Here is a 17,130-nt window from a genome sequence, read left to right as displayed (position 1 = left end):
AAATTTTGCTTCATTTCACAAAAACAGTTATATGAACGAGCCAGCTACATCCAAATGAAAGAGTCGATGATGTCATTCACTCATTTTTTCTTTTGTTTTTTATTGTTTGAAATATGAAATATTTTTATTTTCTCGTCATTGTCATGTGAAATGAAGTTTCATTCCTCCCTAAACACATGGAATTCCATTATTTTAACATTTTGTGCTTCAGGCAAGGAGGTCCTAATCGTCAAATTCGTAAAAAATTGAAATATTGTATAATTCAAACAATAAAAAACAAAAGAAATAGTGAGTGAGTGACATCATCAACTCTCTCATTTGGATGTAACTGGCTCGTTCATATAACTATTTCGTTAAGAATAAGAAAAACTTTGAAATGACATAACTTTCTTATTTTACATCCGATTTTGATGAAATCTTCAGCATTGTGCTTGTCTGATTTTTCTCTATTGATTCAAATCAACATTTTTCTGAGGTGGACTTGACCTTTAATTTAGCGTGTATCAGGCGTGTGTATAAAAATGTCCAATGCTGATGCGCGCTTTTGTCACAGTGCGCCATATTGACACCTGTTAACATGGTTAGATACACTATTCTATTCATGCGTCAACTGTTTGAAGAGTGGACTCATTAATTCAAAACAGTCGACTCATGAATAATATAGCGTGAATTACCACGGCAACAGGCGTCAACTTGGCGCACTGTGACAAAAGCGCACATTAGCATTGGAATTTTGTTATAATAATACTTGGTAAAATAAGCGTAATTTATACAGGAAATCTGCATAATCCATGGACTCAACCGTGGGTTTTCAAAACCACCTTTGTGAATAAACCTTTTAAATTTTCTGATAAAATTACATTTCATTATTTTTTTACCATACAATATGTACGAAAGCTGCTTGCATATGACATAACAAACTAAATGATTAAAATTCTAATAGCTTCTTTGTTTTTGATGGATTTTCCTCAAACCTTCGCCAATATTTTTCATTATATTTTTTTTCAATTTTAAATTGGCATTTTGTCGGGGTGAACTTCCCCTTCAAGTATTCATTATGACTTTTAATTATTACGAGAAACTATAGATGCAGCAGAACGTATCCAAGGTTTTCATCAAAGAAGAAGCAAGAGTTTTATGAACACTCCCCTGTCTCCTCTCTTAGGTGTGATAACATCAGTCTCACCCATGTTGAAGTTGAAGGCTCTCCAATCAATGACATGCTGAGTGCTATGAATTACATCAATATTTCTCAATCACGACCTGACACTTTACAAGCTCAGGTTACCTTGAATAATTCAACTTCATGGCTGACACGGTTAAAGGACCTCAGCAAGGTAAACTTTGCATTCAATACTGGCATCAAAGTAGAACACAGAATCAAATAAGCCCCCCCCCCCCTCTCTCTCTCTCTTCAAAGGGGTAATAAAATCTTTTAAAAGTACAAATTTTCATCTTTGCCAATTTCATTCTAATGAACTCATGACACATTTATCATAAAGCATTATTTTTTTTTATATTATTAATGGAGAATATACCCAGTGCTCAATAACCTTAATATTAGTGTGTAAATATTACTACTTGTTGAAAATGAACTACTAACATTTTGAACATGCTTAAGCCAGTGAATTACTGGCACCTTACACTTTATCTTACATAAAAAGTCTTGGGTTTTCTTAATAGCATTTTTATATAATCCACATCTTATATAAATTAAGGGTTAAAAAATGTGGAATTGTTTTAAATCAGGGAACAGATTTGGGTAAATTGATAGTTGTCACATTTTCAACCCATGAAATAACCAACACAAGTTGAAGTGCTTGAATACATAATTAGTTTTGCATAGGTTGCCTGAGAGAGCAAGGAAAACTGTTTTTATATCGCAGAGAAGGTCATTTGCACTCAACAGATTGATGTCCGTCGTTCTTGCCCCAATAGCCCTAGAGCGAAAGTTCCCCACTTTCACATTAACAATGAAATCGCAGAGAACAATCGCAGAGAAGGTCATTGGCACTCAACAGATTGATGTCCGTCATTCTTGCCCCAATAGCCCAAGAGCGAAAGTTCCCCACTTTCACATTAACAATGAAAAGAGTGGTTTGTTCCAGGTTTGTACACCTTCCCAGAGAGGTCTAATTTCTACCAAACAGAGCTGATGTACCAGATTATACTCTCTGTTTGTACTGGAATGCAATAGTTCACATCTGATAATCAACTTTAAACGTAATATTTTTGTCTTGCTAATGGTACCCACAATCTAAACATTTATTATCACACAAGTCTTACATACTTACTTACCTAAGTATATTACTCACTCACTCGATCACTCAGTTACTTCATAACTTTCCTTAATCCTGAACATTGATCAAGACCATGGAACATTCAAAATGTACAAAGTGCTCCACACTATCAATTTCAAGTACTACTTGTTGCATGAGGCAGTGGCTTTTAAGGGGCAAGGCCTACTTTGAAATGACCTGCATTTAAATCAGTAATAATTATTTAGGGCCTCGACCAGTCCTAGTTGAGGGCTATATTAGATTTTTTTTTCAACTTGCATGCTACAAACAAGTTCAACTGACTACACTGATGCAAGTTTACGAAACAACTGATTCACTAAAAAAAAATAAGTTCTACCTTCTAATTCTAAGATGGATGCCTGAGTGTGCCTTTGAAGTTGTTCAATAAAACCGTGATACACGAGAATCCTCCCAGCATGCAGCTGGATGTGATGTAGCACTTTACTGTCTGCTGGCCCCCAGGACTGGCCCGGTACGCTTTCCTCTGGTTCCGTGGTCTCCGTTCGCTGTAACTTGAGAATACTTTCCAAGCGATGAGCTAAACCTGCAGCCTGCATCGGTGCGTGGTTATGTGGGTCGAGTGACAAACTCTCCAAGACTTGAAGAATTAAACACAAGAATTGCTACACCACAAAGAGAGGGAAAATGAAGATTAAAAAAAAAAATCATAATCACTCAAAGTCAAAGTACACTTTCATGCCCTATCGCGACTCCCCGAGACTTTTCTCTACGACGTGCCCGAGGATAATGTACGCATGCGCTTATCACAAAAGGGGTTTTCCCTTTGATAAATCGGTGGGATTTTCCCCTCTCGGTTAACTAGACACGCCCATCATCACAGACGAGCTTACCTAGACCCTCCAGCGTTTAGAACGTAGCGGACTAATGGATCTACATGAATAGCAAATCACGGAGACACACTTCTTCTTTTTTTCAACAACAATTGCAACATTTTATTTTCACATGATGAAATAACTTGATATCCGTAAAGTCGTTTGAATTGAAATGACTTGTATTGATTTTTTTTTTACAGAAAAACCGTAGAAGCATCAGCTATTAACTATTAGAAATTAAGTGATACAACAAATAGCTCACTGCACGCAATGAAGTTAGACTACCTGAGCTATGTTTTTATTTGATTTGCGTTCATCTTGAATAAACTTAGTTCACAGCACAGCCATCCAAGTGATGTTTGTTTTTACCCTTTTTTCTAAACAGATGCTTATTCCAAACTATCTTTTGGAACTGTTTGCTCTATCGCATCAATCACCATGATTACATTTTTGTAAGGTTTCCCGTAACTATAGGATCCTAAAGAAGATTATACTCCAAGGCGTGGGGGAAGGAAACACATATCTTCATAGATAAAGCATTAGATTTTAATTACTGTTAAAGAAATACCAGCGAGTACATTGCAACGCTTTTTAAAGATGATTACATCGTGATGAAAACAATACTCCATGATTAGATACATGGTTATTTTTTCTCCATGAGAAACATAGTAAAACATAAACATGATAGACATTATCTCCCTGAATGATGATGCTCAGACATAATTATTTAAGTTGGACAATTTCTACATGTTACATCTTTTGATACATTGCAATGGCTTCAGGAGTAGCTATTGCATAATATATTTTTTTTAATTTAACTTTGACATCAATTCTGAAAAACTTATTCACGTCCTATCCTTGATCTCTCTGATAAAATCTCGAATGTTTAGATTCATGATGGATTCAATTTTACAGTTTTACATGAAAATAAAAGCTTTATAAGTGTTATGGAGTTGTAGATACGAGGTGAGATGTTGCACGTTCAGATAAAAATTTATGGGGGTGGTAGTGAGAAGAAAAAAAAATCAAAATTAGGGAAAATCGAAGATGAAACCAGTGCGGGATTGTTTCGCCATTCTCAACACACATTTCCTCTCATGATATTAAATGTTTAGTAGTAATGCTAATTAAGCAATCTGAAATCGCGAAGTTTTCTTCAAAGTCCACTTCATGCTTTTCAACCTACATGTAAGCTATATCCTAAGGCTGCTTAAATGGTTACCATGGTTACGATCATAAATGTTGATTGTTTGGAGACCCCCCCCCTTTATTTATTAATTCCTTTCTAACACATAGCACGCTTAGAGGGCGTTACAATTACTTACGATCAATTGCAACTTTAATTGGGGGCCCCTAAATTAATGTCTTGCAATTAATCACAATTTCTAATTGGTTACTGATCTTGCAACATGGCGTGTAAAATGATTTGCTTTAGCTAAAACTGATCTATTGATTGTAAAATTTCATCAGAATTTTGGCAATTGATTGCATATGTTTTCTTGTAACACATCCCACCCCCCCCCCCCCCCCCCCGTTGGCCAGCCTCTCATTCAGTGACGAAATCACACAAATAAGTATCACTGAAATGTATATTAAGTTAAAGCACAAATAGAGATTCTGTAAATTGTTTATCAGGATAAATATTCTGTTATATCACGCCTAAACCTCTGCGTGTTGCAATTCACATGCTAGTAAATTTGATAATTGGAATAATACAATGCCCTAATAAAATTTCCGCAAAAAAAGGGTGTGATTTGATTATTAAGATAAGTAGTAATATTGAAAAGTTTGAGACTTGGTAAAATGGGCATCAATATAACATACAGGGCATTTTACATATCATCCCCTGATCTTAGTTTTTCTCTCTCCTTAATTACTTTTACCAACTACAGCAAGTGAAATGAGAATGGGATAGCCAGGGAGGAATAGTGAATTTAAAATCAATCCATCAAACATTATAAATGTTTATGACCTTGTCAGTGACCTTGCAGGGTCTACCTCCATTAATCTTTGATACAAACCAATGACGTAAGTCGGGGATGTGGAAGCCTTTGGCTTATTAATCACCGTCAATAAAGCCTACGAACACTCTCAATAATTATCCATACATGACATGAATATTGTATGATTCTCGATTTCAGAGCGACGAGCCACGATTGATTATTATCACAGAGTATCGGAGAATAAACCCGAGATGAGACAGATTGCACTTTGATGGCACAAAGTTCAAATATGGATCTATCCTGCCAATGATTAGTTAGTATTATGTTTTTGTCTCTACCTGAGAAAAAGATTATTTCGTTATTTCGTCTTTTTGTAAGTTATCATAATGACTCACGTTCCCCCAGATTTTTATGACTTGAAAAAAGTTGTTTACGTTGGCGTTAAATTTTTTGTTTTCATTAATTTTACTTATTCGTTTAGTTTTCTTTTAAATGTAACATCTTTACTCATTTTAAAGAATTGGTGTCAATTCGCTAAAATAACTTTAACATTGCTTTTTAACTATGCACTTAAATACAACATAATGATATTGCAGGTAAGAATAATTTATTTTCAATGCAAATGTGGATGATTTATTTTCAAATTTGGACATATCCTCTTGCACGTTAAAAATTAAAAAATGATACAGAGTACGCCCATTGGACACCAACACAATTTCGATAGTAGTAGTAGAAGTGGTGGTGGTAGTATTAGTATTGGTAGTAGCAGTAGTAGTAGTAGTAGTATTGGTGGTAGTAGTAGCAGTATTGGTGGTGGTGGTGGTAGTAGTGGTAGTAGTTGTAGTAGTAGTAGTAGTAGTAGTAGTAGTAGTAGTAGTAGTAGTAGTAGTAGTAGTAGTAGTAGTAGAAGTAGTTTTAGTAGTAGTAGTAGTAGTAGTATTGGTGGTAGTAGTAGTAATAGTAGTAGTAGTAGTAATAGTAGTAGTAGTAGTATTGGTGGTGGTGGTAGTAGTATAGAAAAGTAAAATAATATTATCATATAGTAGCAATATTATCCTAAAACCTTACCCTATTCGTAGATGAAATACGAGGCGGGGTCTATTTCACGGCCTTTAATTTATTGCAAGTTATTATGGAAAATTAATCTGCCGGCAAAACCGATAAGTTGCCAGGCCTGGTACTTATGTAATTTTATCTTCCATATGATCTTGAATAAAGACGTGATATAACACCACGATGTAAGTATATTACATAGAATATAAAGGAACAAGTTTTAAGTGTTTAGAAATACTCTGTTTGACGGCGGAGAGTCTCATAATGTCGTTCAACCCAGCGCAACCCACGCTTTTACGATTTATGCATTAGTAATGAAGTTGATGAGACATGCACATTGTGTATGCATAATATATTATTTAAAAAATCGTAAATGGTTGCTTTTTTTTGCATATTCCCACCTGCTTCTGGAAAACGTTGCATATAGCAAGTAAAATTATAAACAATACAATCTTGACACATCGCTACATCTTTGCACAATTAATAGTACATACATTTAGCAAGTGATACGAGAGGAACATTTCATGAAAAGTTTTGTCAATAATTTTCACGTATAAGAGTTGGCTTCCAGCCGATTAGATGCAAGGATTTGCAGTAGCATATATAACAAATCACTGTGAAGTCACGGATTCTTTGCTTCAAGAAATGATTCCCCGGTTCTTACCTTGTCTCCTGTCGGCTCCAAGACGTTTAAGAGTCTATGAAGATGTTCCACCCTAACAAGGGCTCTTCTGGTGCTTGGCAAGCTAGCAATGGTTAGCAGAGCACGCGCTGATAGAATCCTAGCCTGTCGCACAGGATCGGTACTGTTTGGTTTAGTTTTATCACTAGTCTTGTGAGGACTATCGAGATTGTCATCATCGGATTGGGATATCCGAATCCCTGGGATAGATGTGGTCGGGAATCCTTTGGCTTTACAGTCAGTCTTCTCCCTGGGCTTAGTCGTATAAATGTGGAGTTTGGTATTGGATGAGGGTGTGGCAGGAGCGATGCCGACGGTCTGGATACATTCTAATAGGAGGTTAATATCTAATGAAGATAACAAGCGGAGTGCCGCCTGAACCACCGGTTGGTTGGAATCGTCCCGGTGTCCATGTGAGGTGTAAGATGTCCGATGACTAAATACACCTCGCCGACTTCCTGGACCAGTTCTAGGAATCATCGTCATGTCCGTTTCTGGTATATTCCTACAGATGACCGCCTTCAGTTGGGCAATGCGGTCATCACGGGCTACAACCTGGTTTAGGGTTGTCAGGACTGCTGACAAAGATGTGGTCTGGAATGTAGAAAGATTGTCCTTATCAACTGCACTCTCGACCTGCAGGTACTTTGATTTCTCTGCGGACTTCGGTGAGAGTGAGTCCTGCTTTGGTCCGATACTCGATGACGATTTCCGTCTGAAACTGTTACGTAATGATTGCACGAATCCACCCCTCTTGGGTGATTTGGGTTCCGATGGTTCGAGGGAGGACGGGCCATCTTTGGCATCCTCCGCATTTTGGCGCGAGAGACCTAGTCTCCTCTGCGCTGTCTGTTGGTCCCCCATCATTAGGAATGTTTCAAGCACCTGATTGTAGGTCACGATGGCTGCTAGACGAACCGAGCCTGACGCAGGAAACAGCAACACAGCCAACTTGCACAAGCTGGCCAAATGTTCCCAACTCTCTTCCCTCTGGGCAGATCCATACGGCACTTCAAACAAGAGACCTTCCTCCAAGTCGTCTTTTATCAACTGTATATAAACAAAACATAATGATAAAACATGAGTTATCAAGTAGATACTGCCTGAGTCGATGGAAGCCCTTGAGACGTATAATCACCTAATGCAACATCACTGACAGCGTACCGTAATCTATTCGACATGCCAGCTAGATTGAAGTCTATTTTACCTGCAAATCCTACATTATGCATGCACTAAGAAATTCCCATTGTAAATTATCAGGAGCGCGAGAATCGTAAAGTCTCCATTTGTAAATGAAGGCTTGTATATCAAGCAAGAGTAACTTGCGTCAGGCATGCAGCAGCAGTCGAAAATGTCCCCGGTAATAGGATAGAGGAGTATGTCGAGTTCGAAGTTTTTCACCCTTTCCCCTCCTCCCTTTTTGCCTTCTTTCTCAATCTAATCATTTTTTGTCAACAAAAACAAAAATCCTCGCCCGTGGCGACATCTTCATTTATCCACACCGTGTTAGAATGTCAAAAAGTCGTTTTCTAATTTCAAATAGGCGAAACATAGCAACCTGAATGCAAGTGCGACCTTAACTCACGAAAAAAAACCCTATCAACTAATGATTTTTATGTACACCTGGAGAGCATTTCATCAACATTTTCATCCGACAAGTTGTCAGATCTTACATCTTTTCCTGATTTTGATTGGCTAAGAGGCCTTGTTCCTATGGTAACTGTCGGATAAAACGTCCGAAAAGTCCTTTCATGACCCCCCCCCCCCCCGGAAAACACAATCGCTTTTCATTCATGAATTACAATAAATTGTATGTTTGTCTCTATTGCTCCCCATTCTTCATCGTTGTCATCCTCTCACTTATTCTCTCCCCTCTCTCCTCCCACTCTTTCTCCTCCCTCTCGCTCTCTCACTCCCTCTCTCTCTTTCTCTCTTTGATTCTTAAAGGACAAGTCCACCTAAACAAAAACTTGACTTGAATAAAAAGAGAAAAATCAGACAAGCACATTGCTGAAAATTTCATCAAAATCGGATGTAAAATAAAAAAGTTATGACATTTCAAAATTCCGCTTATTTTTAACAAAACAGTTATATGCACATCTCGGTCGCTATGCAAATGAGGAACTGATTACATCACTCACTCACTATTGCTTTTGTATTTTATCATTTGAAATATGATTTTTTTTTTCATTTTCTCGTAATTGTCATGTGAAATGAAGTTTCATTCCTCCCTGAACACTTGGAATTCCATTATTTAATATTTTGTGCTTCAGGTAAGGAGGTCCTAATCGTCAAATTCGTAAAAATTGAAATATTGTATAATTCAAACAATAAAAAACAAAAGAAATAGTGAGTGAGTGACATCATCGACTCTCTCATTTGGATGTAACTGGCTCGTTCATATAGCTAGTTTGTTAAAAATAAGCAGAATTTGAAATATAATAACTTTCTTATTTTACATCTGATTTTGATGAAATTTTCAGTATTGTTCTTGTCTGATTTTTCTCTATGGATTCAAATCAACATTTTGCTGAGGTGTACTTGACCTTTAAATTTGTAGCAGTTGCTGTTATAGATGGAAAAGGGTGAGTCATAGTAAATGAAATGATTAGTATAAATACAAATGAGGAAGTCAACATGCCACAGGATATAAACTGAGAAGATCTGAAAGAAAAAATGAAAACCGAATTACTTATGCATCCAAAAAGTGAAAGGTTTCCATGACTTTTTTGTGTTACGAAAGATGTGAAGAGAAGTCATAAGTCTTAAGATAGATATGTTGCATCATAGAATCAAACTTTCCCATAAAGCATGTTGGCATAAAAAAAGTGACTACTTCGAAAGCGGTTTTAGACAATTCACCGACGCAGTGGGCATACAAAATGGCCGGAGCAATGTCAGTCTGTGCCTATTAACATATATATGTGCTAAATTTAACTTTTTCATCAAGATTTTCTGTCCTGTCATTTGTATTTTATTGGAGTCCGACAAAGTTGAATAATAATTTGGGCACATTTCTCTGCGGAAAATTTATCAACTCGGCGTTAGTATATCAGAAACCACTGAAATTTAATATTTTCCTTAATCACTTTGATAATACAGGGATTAATCATCCAAAATTACAAGTTGTCATGTTTATTGAATCAGAATTGGCATGAAATCGTTTAAAACCAGAACAATTCAGACTATCAAATATGAAATGAAAACCGGTTATAAATTAGGGCCCACAGATTCACAAGACTGCGAATATTAAGCAAGACTCTTCCTGAAAAAATATTCAATTGCATTGTCTGTGTATGATAATCATGATGAACCTGTTCACAATTTGAGCAATTTGATCCGAAAAACATCCTGTCTTTCTTGGAAATCAAAGCATGTTGATCACGTGATTTCATCGATGGAGTACATGGCATCTTATTTCACAGGTGGGGATGGGTCTATACGATAGATATAAATTGGGTTTACGGATGGTATTCCATCAGCATGATTAATATGAACAAATTTAATCCACATCGTCTAAAAACAGCAATTTGCGTTATTTTAGTCTCCCCTATTCGCATATCTCCGTCTCACCCCCTATTTCTGTGTATGTGTCAATGTGTGTGTGTCTCTCCCCCCCCCCCCTTCCCCTAAATCTCTCTCTCTTGTGTAATGTTTTTGTCGAAATTTACAAGTTTTTTTCATTTACCAAGCATGACCTTAAAAACGCAATCCACTGATTCCTTTACACGACGAATAGGTATATATATTGCGAGTTTAAACCTGATGAATATGGAAACAAATCTGCCCCTCTTCCCCGGAATCGAATCGTTCCCCTTCATTAGTACTCCATCATTTTATCATACGATTACATTTCATGGGTGAGAGGTTTGCAGTATTTCATTTCTGCTTGGACTGACTGTCAACATGAACATCTGTTCTTCGTCTTAGTCAGAGTTCTAATAACATTTATTCAATTTCGCCCACCTCTTCCCGTGCTGTATGGTTAACGAGACGAGACGAGACCGACCAAAAAACCGGACCCCGATACTAATTTAGAGGCGATTGATTGAGCGGGCGAGTCGATCGAATGAAATGTGGCTTGAAGTATTAAAGGGGTTATTCCCCGCATCATGAGGATTATCGTAGAGAATTCACATGCCAGTAAAATCTTCCTTTAGAAGCTTCCGTATACAATATATACATTTTGCCGATTTAGATTTGTGCCCCCATAAGTCACTGCATGGGCTGTTTATGGAGACTACGGATACTAACATTTTGAGAGAAGGTAGGATGTCCTAAAGGTGACATCAATTTTTCTCAATAAGAGCTGTAGCATAAAGTTCCACTACTCAGATCTCTTTTATATCATTATTTTCTTGGTATATGATATTCTTTCTTCCGTTTTCTTTGTGTTTATTCTCTCATTGTTTTACTCCTTGAATAAACCATAAGAGCACTGTCACACCCCCTGCCCCCACCCACTTTCTGTTAAAGGGTAAACGTGACAGATATTAAATATACATATTTATGTAATAACCTTGTATTCAGCGATGTAAGATTTCAATTCATCGGTGCATCCTGTAGTCATTATGTTGTTTTCATACTTCATAAAGATATGTCAAATGCCAATGGATATCAATTTCATACAACAATAAAAATGCTAGCTGCTAATACTTGTACAGCTTTAAAAAAGTCCCCTTTTGAATACAACTTTCAGCTCATTATATCAACGTTATTTCTTCTGGACTTGCCATACAACCTGTTTACAGACCACCCTCATTGGCGGGTAATGAGCATGAAGATCCCCTCATATAGCTGCATTCGTAATGAGCGGGAAACAAAATGGTGTCAATATTTACCTAGATTATCATGGCGTGCTTAGCAACAAAGATACGACGAATGTGAATCAATCATTCATAACACAGGCATGACATAACTAAGAAGATACACCGGGTAACAATTATCTTTTTCTTTTGAAGGAAAGCTGTAACCACCAAAGGCAGTTCCTTATTGTGAATATCAGCTTTATTTCTATATCCATATATTTATTTTTTTTTTGGGGGGGGGCTTTCTTTATGTTTCTTTCTTTCGTCTGATTCCTTTCGCTCTTTTGGGATGTTTCCCATCCATTTATTTAAAAATCCTCCCTTTCTGCAACTCTACCTTAATTATTCTTATTCGTTATAGGTCATTAGGAGCTGTAGTTGAATATTGTTGTAAATAATCTCCCCTCCCCCTTTCTTTCTTTCTTTCTTTCTTTCTTCCTTCCTTTCTTTCTTTCTTTCTTTCTCTATACCTCTCTCTATGTCTCTCTCCTTCTCTCTTCAATAACACCAAGCATTGTGCTAATTTTTCACAATGGCTTTGTTCCCTGTACTACTAAAATTATCTCGGACCTATAGTGCAATAGCTTAATTCAACACATGAATAATAATAAACAATGTAAGCAAACGTTGCAACATTTTCGATTTCCCCTTATTTAGCAGACATTTTGGCCGGAGCCATATGCAATAATAACCAGTGCCCTGTCTTACACAGCCCATCGCACACCTTACGATTGGCCTGCGATGCGATTTTAGAATAAAATTAGTACATTTTATGCGAATATTAAAACGTAAAACATTTTAGTTAAAAGTTCTAAATCACCATACGAACACTTATTGAAAAAATCTGCGATTATTCTACCATCCTGGTTGAATAAAAGCGAATTGAATATCGAGTCGTCATGACGCCATAGCAATCGTATGATTAACGATTTGAAACCAACTTGACCTTTACTCAAGATTACTTACTTAATGCTTGCAATCATCCACACTTTACATTACCCATACATTTGTACTCTTACAGTTAATTTGAACCTCAAATCAAGAAATACTTTTTAATTCACATTTTCAGAAAATAAGCAAAATACGATTTGTTCCAAAATCGGATCGTGTAACAGTCGTAAGGTGTGCGAAGTCCTTTGATTCAGATTAAACTCAAACATTCATGTAGCTCACAGATAGGTGTTCCAGATCAATAGTAATTTGAGTCTGATTTTAATCTATCTCGACGTTTTGTAAGACGGGGTCCGGATGTCTAAATATTGACAAGACATTAATTTACCAAGTAGTCTAATCAATGTTGTTTAAGAATACAAAATATTTACATACCTGTGTAAGATTGAGAACGATTTGACTGATACTCTGGCTAATTTCTTCTCCTAGACTGTTGGCTAATGTTAACAGACGAGGTACACAATGTGGTAGGCGATTAAGAAGGAGCGGAATGCATTCATTATTCCCAGAAAGACGTTTTAGTGTCTCAACACTCTGCTCTGCCAACAAGGCTTCGTAACACTCATCTGTTAACAAGGAAAGAAACATGAAGTGTGATTTAAATATAACAAATTAACAAAACAAAAAGGAAAAACAATCCATCATAATATTCATTTAGAAAGGCAGTGAAATTGTTTTAAAGAGACGTCTTTGAAGTCTCGATGTTGATAAAGTTTGCATTCAAACACTGTAATATGTTTCTTGTGGAAATTCAAAGTTCCAAATTTTAAACTGACACTATGAGCTTCGAGAAACAAAAGAAAACACTTTAACGAATGATTTACAGAACAATGGGGAAAATGGAATTCATGATCTGGAAATACCTTTATAAGTATTTTTCGGGTGAAAGAATGAAACCTACAAAATGAAGAAGAGGGCAACTATAAAATACAATACGTCTTTCTCTATATAGTGACCACAGTTTCGATCCTGGGATGACAATTGAAAACTTAAACTTTTATTTCAATTTAATTAATATCGGGAAACATAAAAGAGTTGTAGTGAAAAATAACTTACCCCAACAAGTACGATCAAAATAAAAAAAAATCACAATTTTTTTCGATGAATCCATATACTGCGCAGAATGCAAAAACAAGTTAAACGCCTCTGGCAGTCTCGCCTGCATTACGCCATTAAATATAGCAACAGAGCGGACTTTGAAAATCAACTATTGAATTATTATTCACAACAAACGACATTCATAAGATATGAAATGCTACATTCGTCGATCCTAAATGACCTTTGACCTGGGTCATATGACCTGAAGCTCATCCAGGATGTTCAATGATACTTGATTATTCTTATGTTCATGTTTCATGAACTAGATCTAAAACTGTCATGGTTATGATGGTAATTCAGCAAACCCCCAACATTGCCAAATTTTAATTGACCCTAAATGACCTTAGACCTTGGTCATGTGACCTAAATCTCGCACAAGATGCTCGGTGATACCTGATTGCTCTTATGTCCAGGTTTATTGAACTAGATCCATAATCTTTTAAAGGTATGATGGCAAGTCAAGAAATACCCAAACATGGCCAAAGTTCATTAACCCTAAAAGACCTTTGACCTTAATCACGTGGCCTGAAACTCAAGCAGGATATTCAGTGATACACCATCACACTTATGTTTAAGTTTCATGGAACTTGGTTAATAAACTTTTACAGTTATGACAACATTCCAAAAACTTAACCTTAGTTAAGATTTCGAGGTTGATTCCCAACATGGTCTAAGTTCATTGACCCTAGAAGACATTTGACCTTGGTCATGTGACCTGAAATTCAGACAGGATGTTAAGTAATATAGTACTTGATTATCGTTATGTCCACGTGTCATGAACTGGGTCCACATACTTCGCAATTTATGATGACATTTCAAAAACTTAACCTTGGTTAAGACTTCCATGTTGACGCCGCCGCCGTTCAGAAAAGTGGCGCCTATATAGTCTCGCTCTGCTATGCAGGCGAGACCAAACTAAACTTTGCTCCCTTTTAAGAGATACTCTACTACTGCGTGGCTAAAAGTGACACGTTATTAAAACAAATTTGTTAGTGTTTCACACTCTTTTTACATTATTACAACCATGGCTATATTCATAGACCACGAAAACATACGACATCTTACGTGAAGTGTAATTCTGAGACATTTCTTTTAAGGCGTTGAAACAGCTTTACTTTAGGTTACAAAATATTCTGATGTCATTAGACAAGGGTGAAGAGGTTATTTTGATTTTACAAGACTTATCGTCAGCTTTTAACACCATTAGACATGATATAAATCGTTTTGAACATTGACTTGGGATTATTGACACGGCTTTGAAATGGTTCGAGTCATATCTTTTAGGTCGTAGCCATCGTGTCAATATTGGAAACGAGCAATGAACCTTCCACTCTTTAAATCAAGGCGTCCCACAGGGCTCTGAGTTGGGTCTAATCTTATTTACACTCTCTACCTCCCCTCTGGAATCAATAATACATAAATAAAATGTGCAGAAATCGTTTTAAAGAGATGACACGCAACTCTATATTACTTATAAAAGACACATGTTTCTGATCTAACTACTGAAATAACACAATGAATTCATGCTATCAAAGAATTGTCTAAGCTGAATAGCCTTAAACTAGATACTAGAAACACAAAGTTTCTTCACATTTTCTCACGTTTTCGAGATACAGAAACAACATCCTGCCTTAGAACTTGATGGGTTGTATATACAAGGCAAACAGATCTTGTAGAAATATTGAAGTGATCTTTGATAATTAATTGACATTTGAGAATTTTACATCTCAAAAATGTCGTGCAAGCTCATATGCTTTGCATAAGATTATAAAACTTCGCGAATTTTCGTACGGACCCACCAATGAAAAATTAGTGCATGCTTTTGTTTTATGCCACAATTATTTTCGTCTTCTTTTTGAACTAACACATCGCCATATCAAGAAATTGCAGACGATTCAAATTTGAGTAGCAATATTAGTAACAAAGTCCTAGAAATATGAGTCAATCACTTCTGTTCAACAAAATCTACATTGGATTCCTGCCCTTTCCCGTATTTTATTTAAGCTTTTAGTTTTTGCGCATTAATGCTTTGATAATATTGCTCCTTCATATTTAACAGAATTAGTATCATACTACCGCCCTTGCCCTTCCCGTACTCTCAGATCAAGCTCAAAAGGATTATTCATTGTTCCATCTCAGCTAAGTCGTAAGGTGAACGTTCTTTTTCACACGCCCTCGCTACTTTATGAAATGCACTTCCTCCTGCTTTGATATGCCTAAGTAATTTAGAGAAGTTCAAAGTTTCTGTCAAGTGATACTTGCAAAACACTTAAATCATATTCCAGTTAACTCAGTATCCAATATTCCCATATTGAAGTGTATCTACATGTTCCTTTCATGTCCCCTAGCTTTTCTTATACTTTTAACGCATAGGGACGCGCATAGTTGCTCTGTGTGATGCGCTATAAAAGAACAAAGTGTTATCGTTATTATCATTCTTCTTTTTGGATTTGTTTCACCAGTCTACTTTTCTCAAAATTGTCTACTCTTTTACATTTATCTATGCCCCTACAAACAAAAATAAACATATATATTCTCATTACTACCTGCATGCTTTGACATCATTTTGTGGTGGCAAATACCCTGCCACACATGTTGATAGCATGATAACATGCACATGTTAATAACATATGACTTCACAGTGATGTTGAATAAATCCTTTAGAATCAATGCGAAGCGTAAGCGCTTTAACAAGCTAAACGGACAAAGTGTAGTTTTGCACAAAATTTGACAATCAATCTTACCATGTATTCTTGCAAATGTAACACTGTTTTCATCAACGTGAACATCTTACACGGTATGCATGGTAAGATAAATAAAACAGGCAAAACGAAAACAGAAAATGACAAATTGATTGGTATAGTCACCAATAACGGAATATCTCATTGACACATTTTCAAACGCATTTTCACCAACGCTTCCAAGTCCCTTTAACTTTAAATCAATCCTTCTCTCAATATTATGTGAAGAAGGGTAATAAAATTCACGCCTATAGAAGGATGGGAGATCGTTTCAAGAGGATGCTCATAAGATCTGATCACTTTTAAAGGTTACCATCGATATTATCACCGTGATTATAATAACTGACACAAACACAACACTTACGCAATCTACAGGCAACGGAGGATCTTTACTTCATAATTTGAATATGGAGGACATTCTAACGAATCGTCTAAATCATATAAATGATTGATACAACAGTAGTATAACATTGGTACATTTTTACGAAGGATGGGAACTTGATAAAATTAATTCATCATAATATAGAGCAAGGAATTGTCTGAACGGGTCAACGATACGGTATATTTGATGTTCTCATGATGATTTTCTAAATTTGTGAGACCACTTTTTCCTTCTTACCCCTCAAAAACAAACGAATAGCTACTTCTTCCCAAGCCTTCCTGCATTTCGACATTTCGAGATGTTTTACTCAAATAAATACGAGTAAGGGCATTTACTATT

General features: G+C 36.3%; 1 protein-coding gene across 4 annotated transcripts in view; it reads right to left on the bottom strand.

Annotated features, from left to right (window-relative positions):
- Positions 1-17,130, bottom strand: part of LOC121425582 (1-phosphatidylinositol 4,5-bisphosphate phosphodiesterase epsilon-1-like) — a 122,662-nt gene that overhangs the window by 90,940 nt on the left and 14,592 nt on the right. For all 4 annotated transcript variants that reach the window (XM_041621676.1, XM_041621677.1, XM_041621679.1 and 1 more), the window contains exons 2-4: positions 12,946-13,136; positions 6,794-7,861; positions 2,638-2,923 (exon numbers count right to left, since the gene is read on the bottom strand). In XM_041621676.1, coding sequence (XP_041477610.1) covers positions 2,638-2,923; positions 6,794-7,861; positions 12,946-13,136 — 1,545 coding nt within the window. The remainder of the gene's footprint in view (positions 1-2,637; positions 2,924-6,793; positions 7,862-12,945; positions 13,137-17,130) is intronic.

Source organism: Lytechinus variegatus, chromosome 12 (assembly GCF_018143015.1).
Source record: "Lytechinus variegatus isolate NC3 chromosome 12, Lvar_3.0, whole genome shotgun sequence".
NCBI lineage: Eukaryota > Metazoa > Echinodermata > Echinoidea > Temnopleuroida > Toxopneustidae > Lytechinus > Lytechinus variegatus.
Note: the sequence above shows the minus strand (reverse complement) of the source record. Positions and strands in the feature narration are given on the sequence as shown.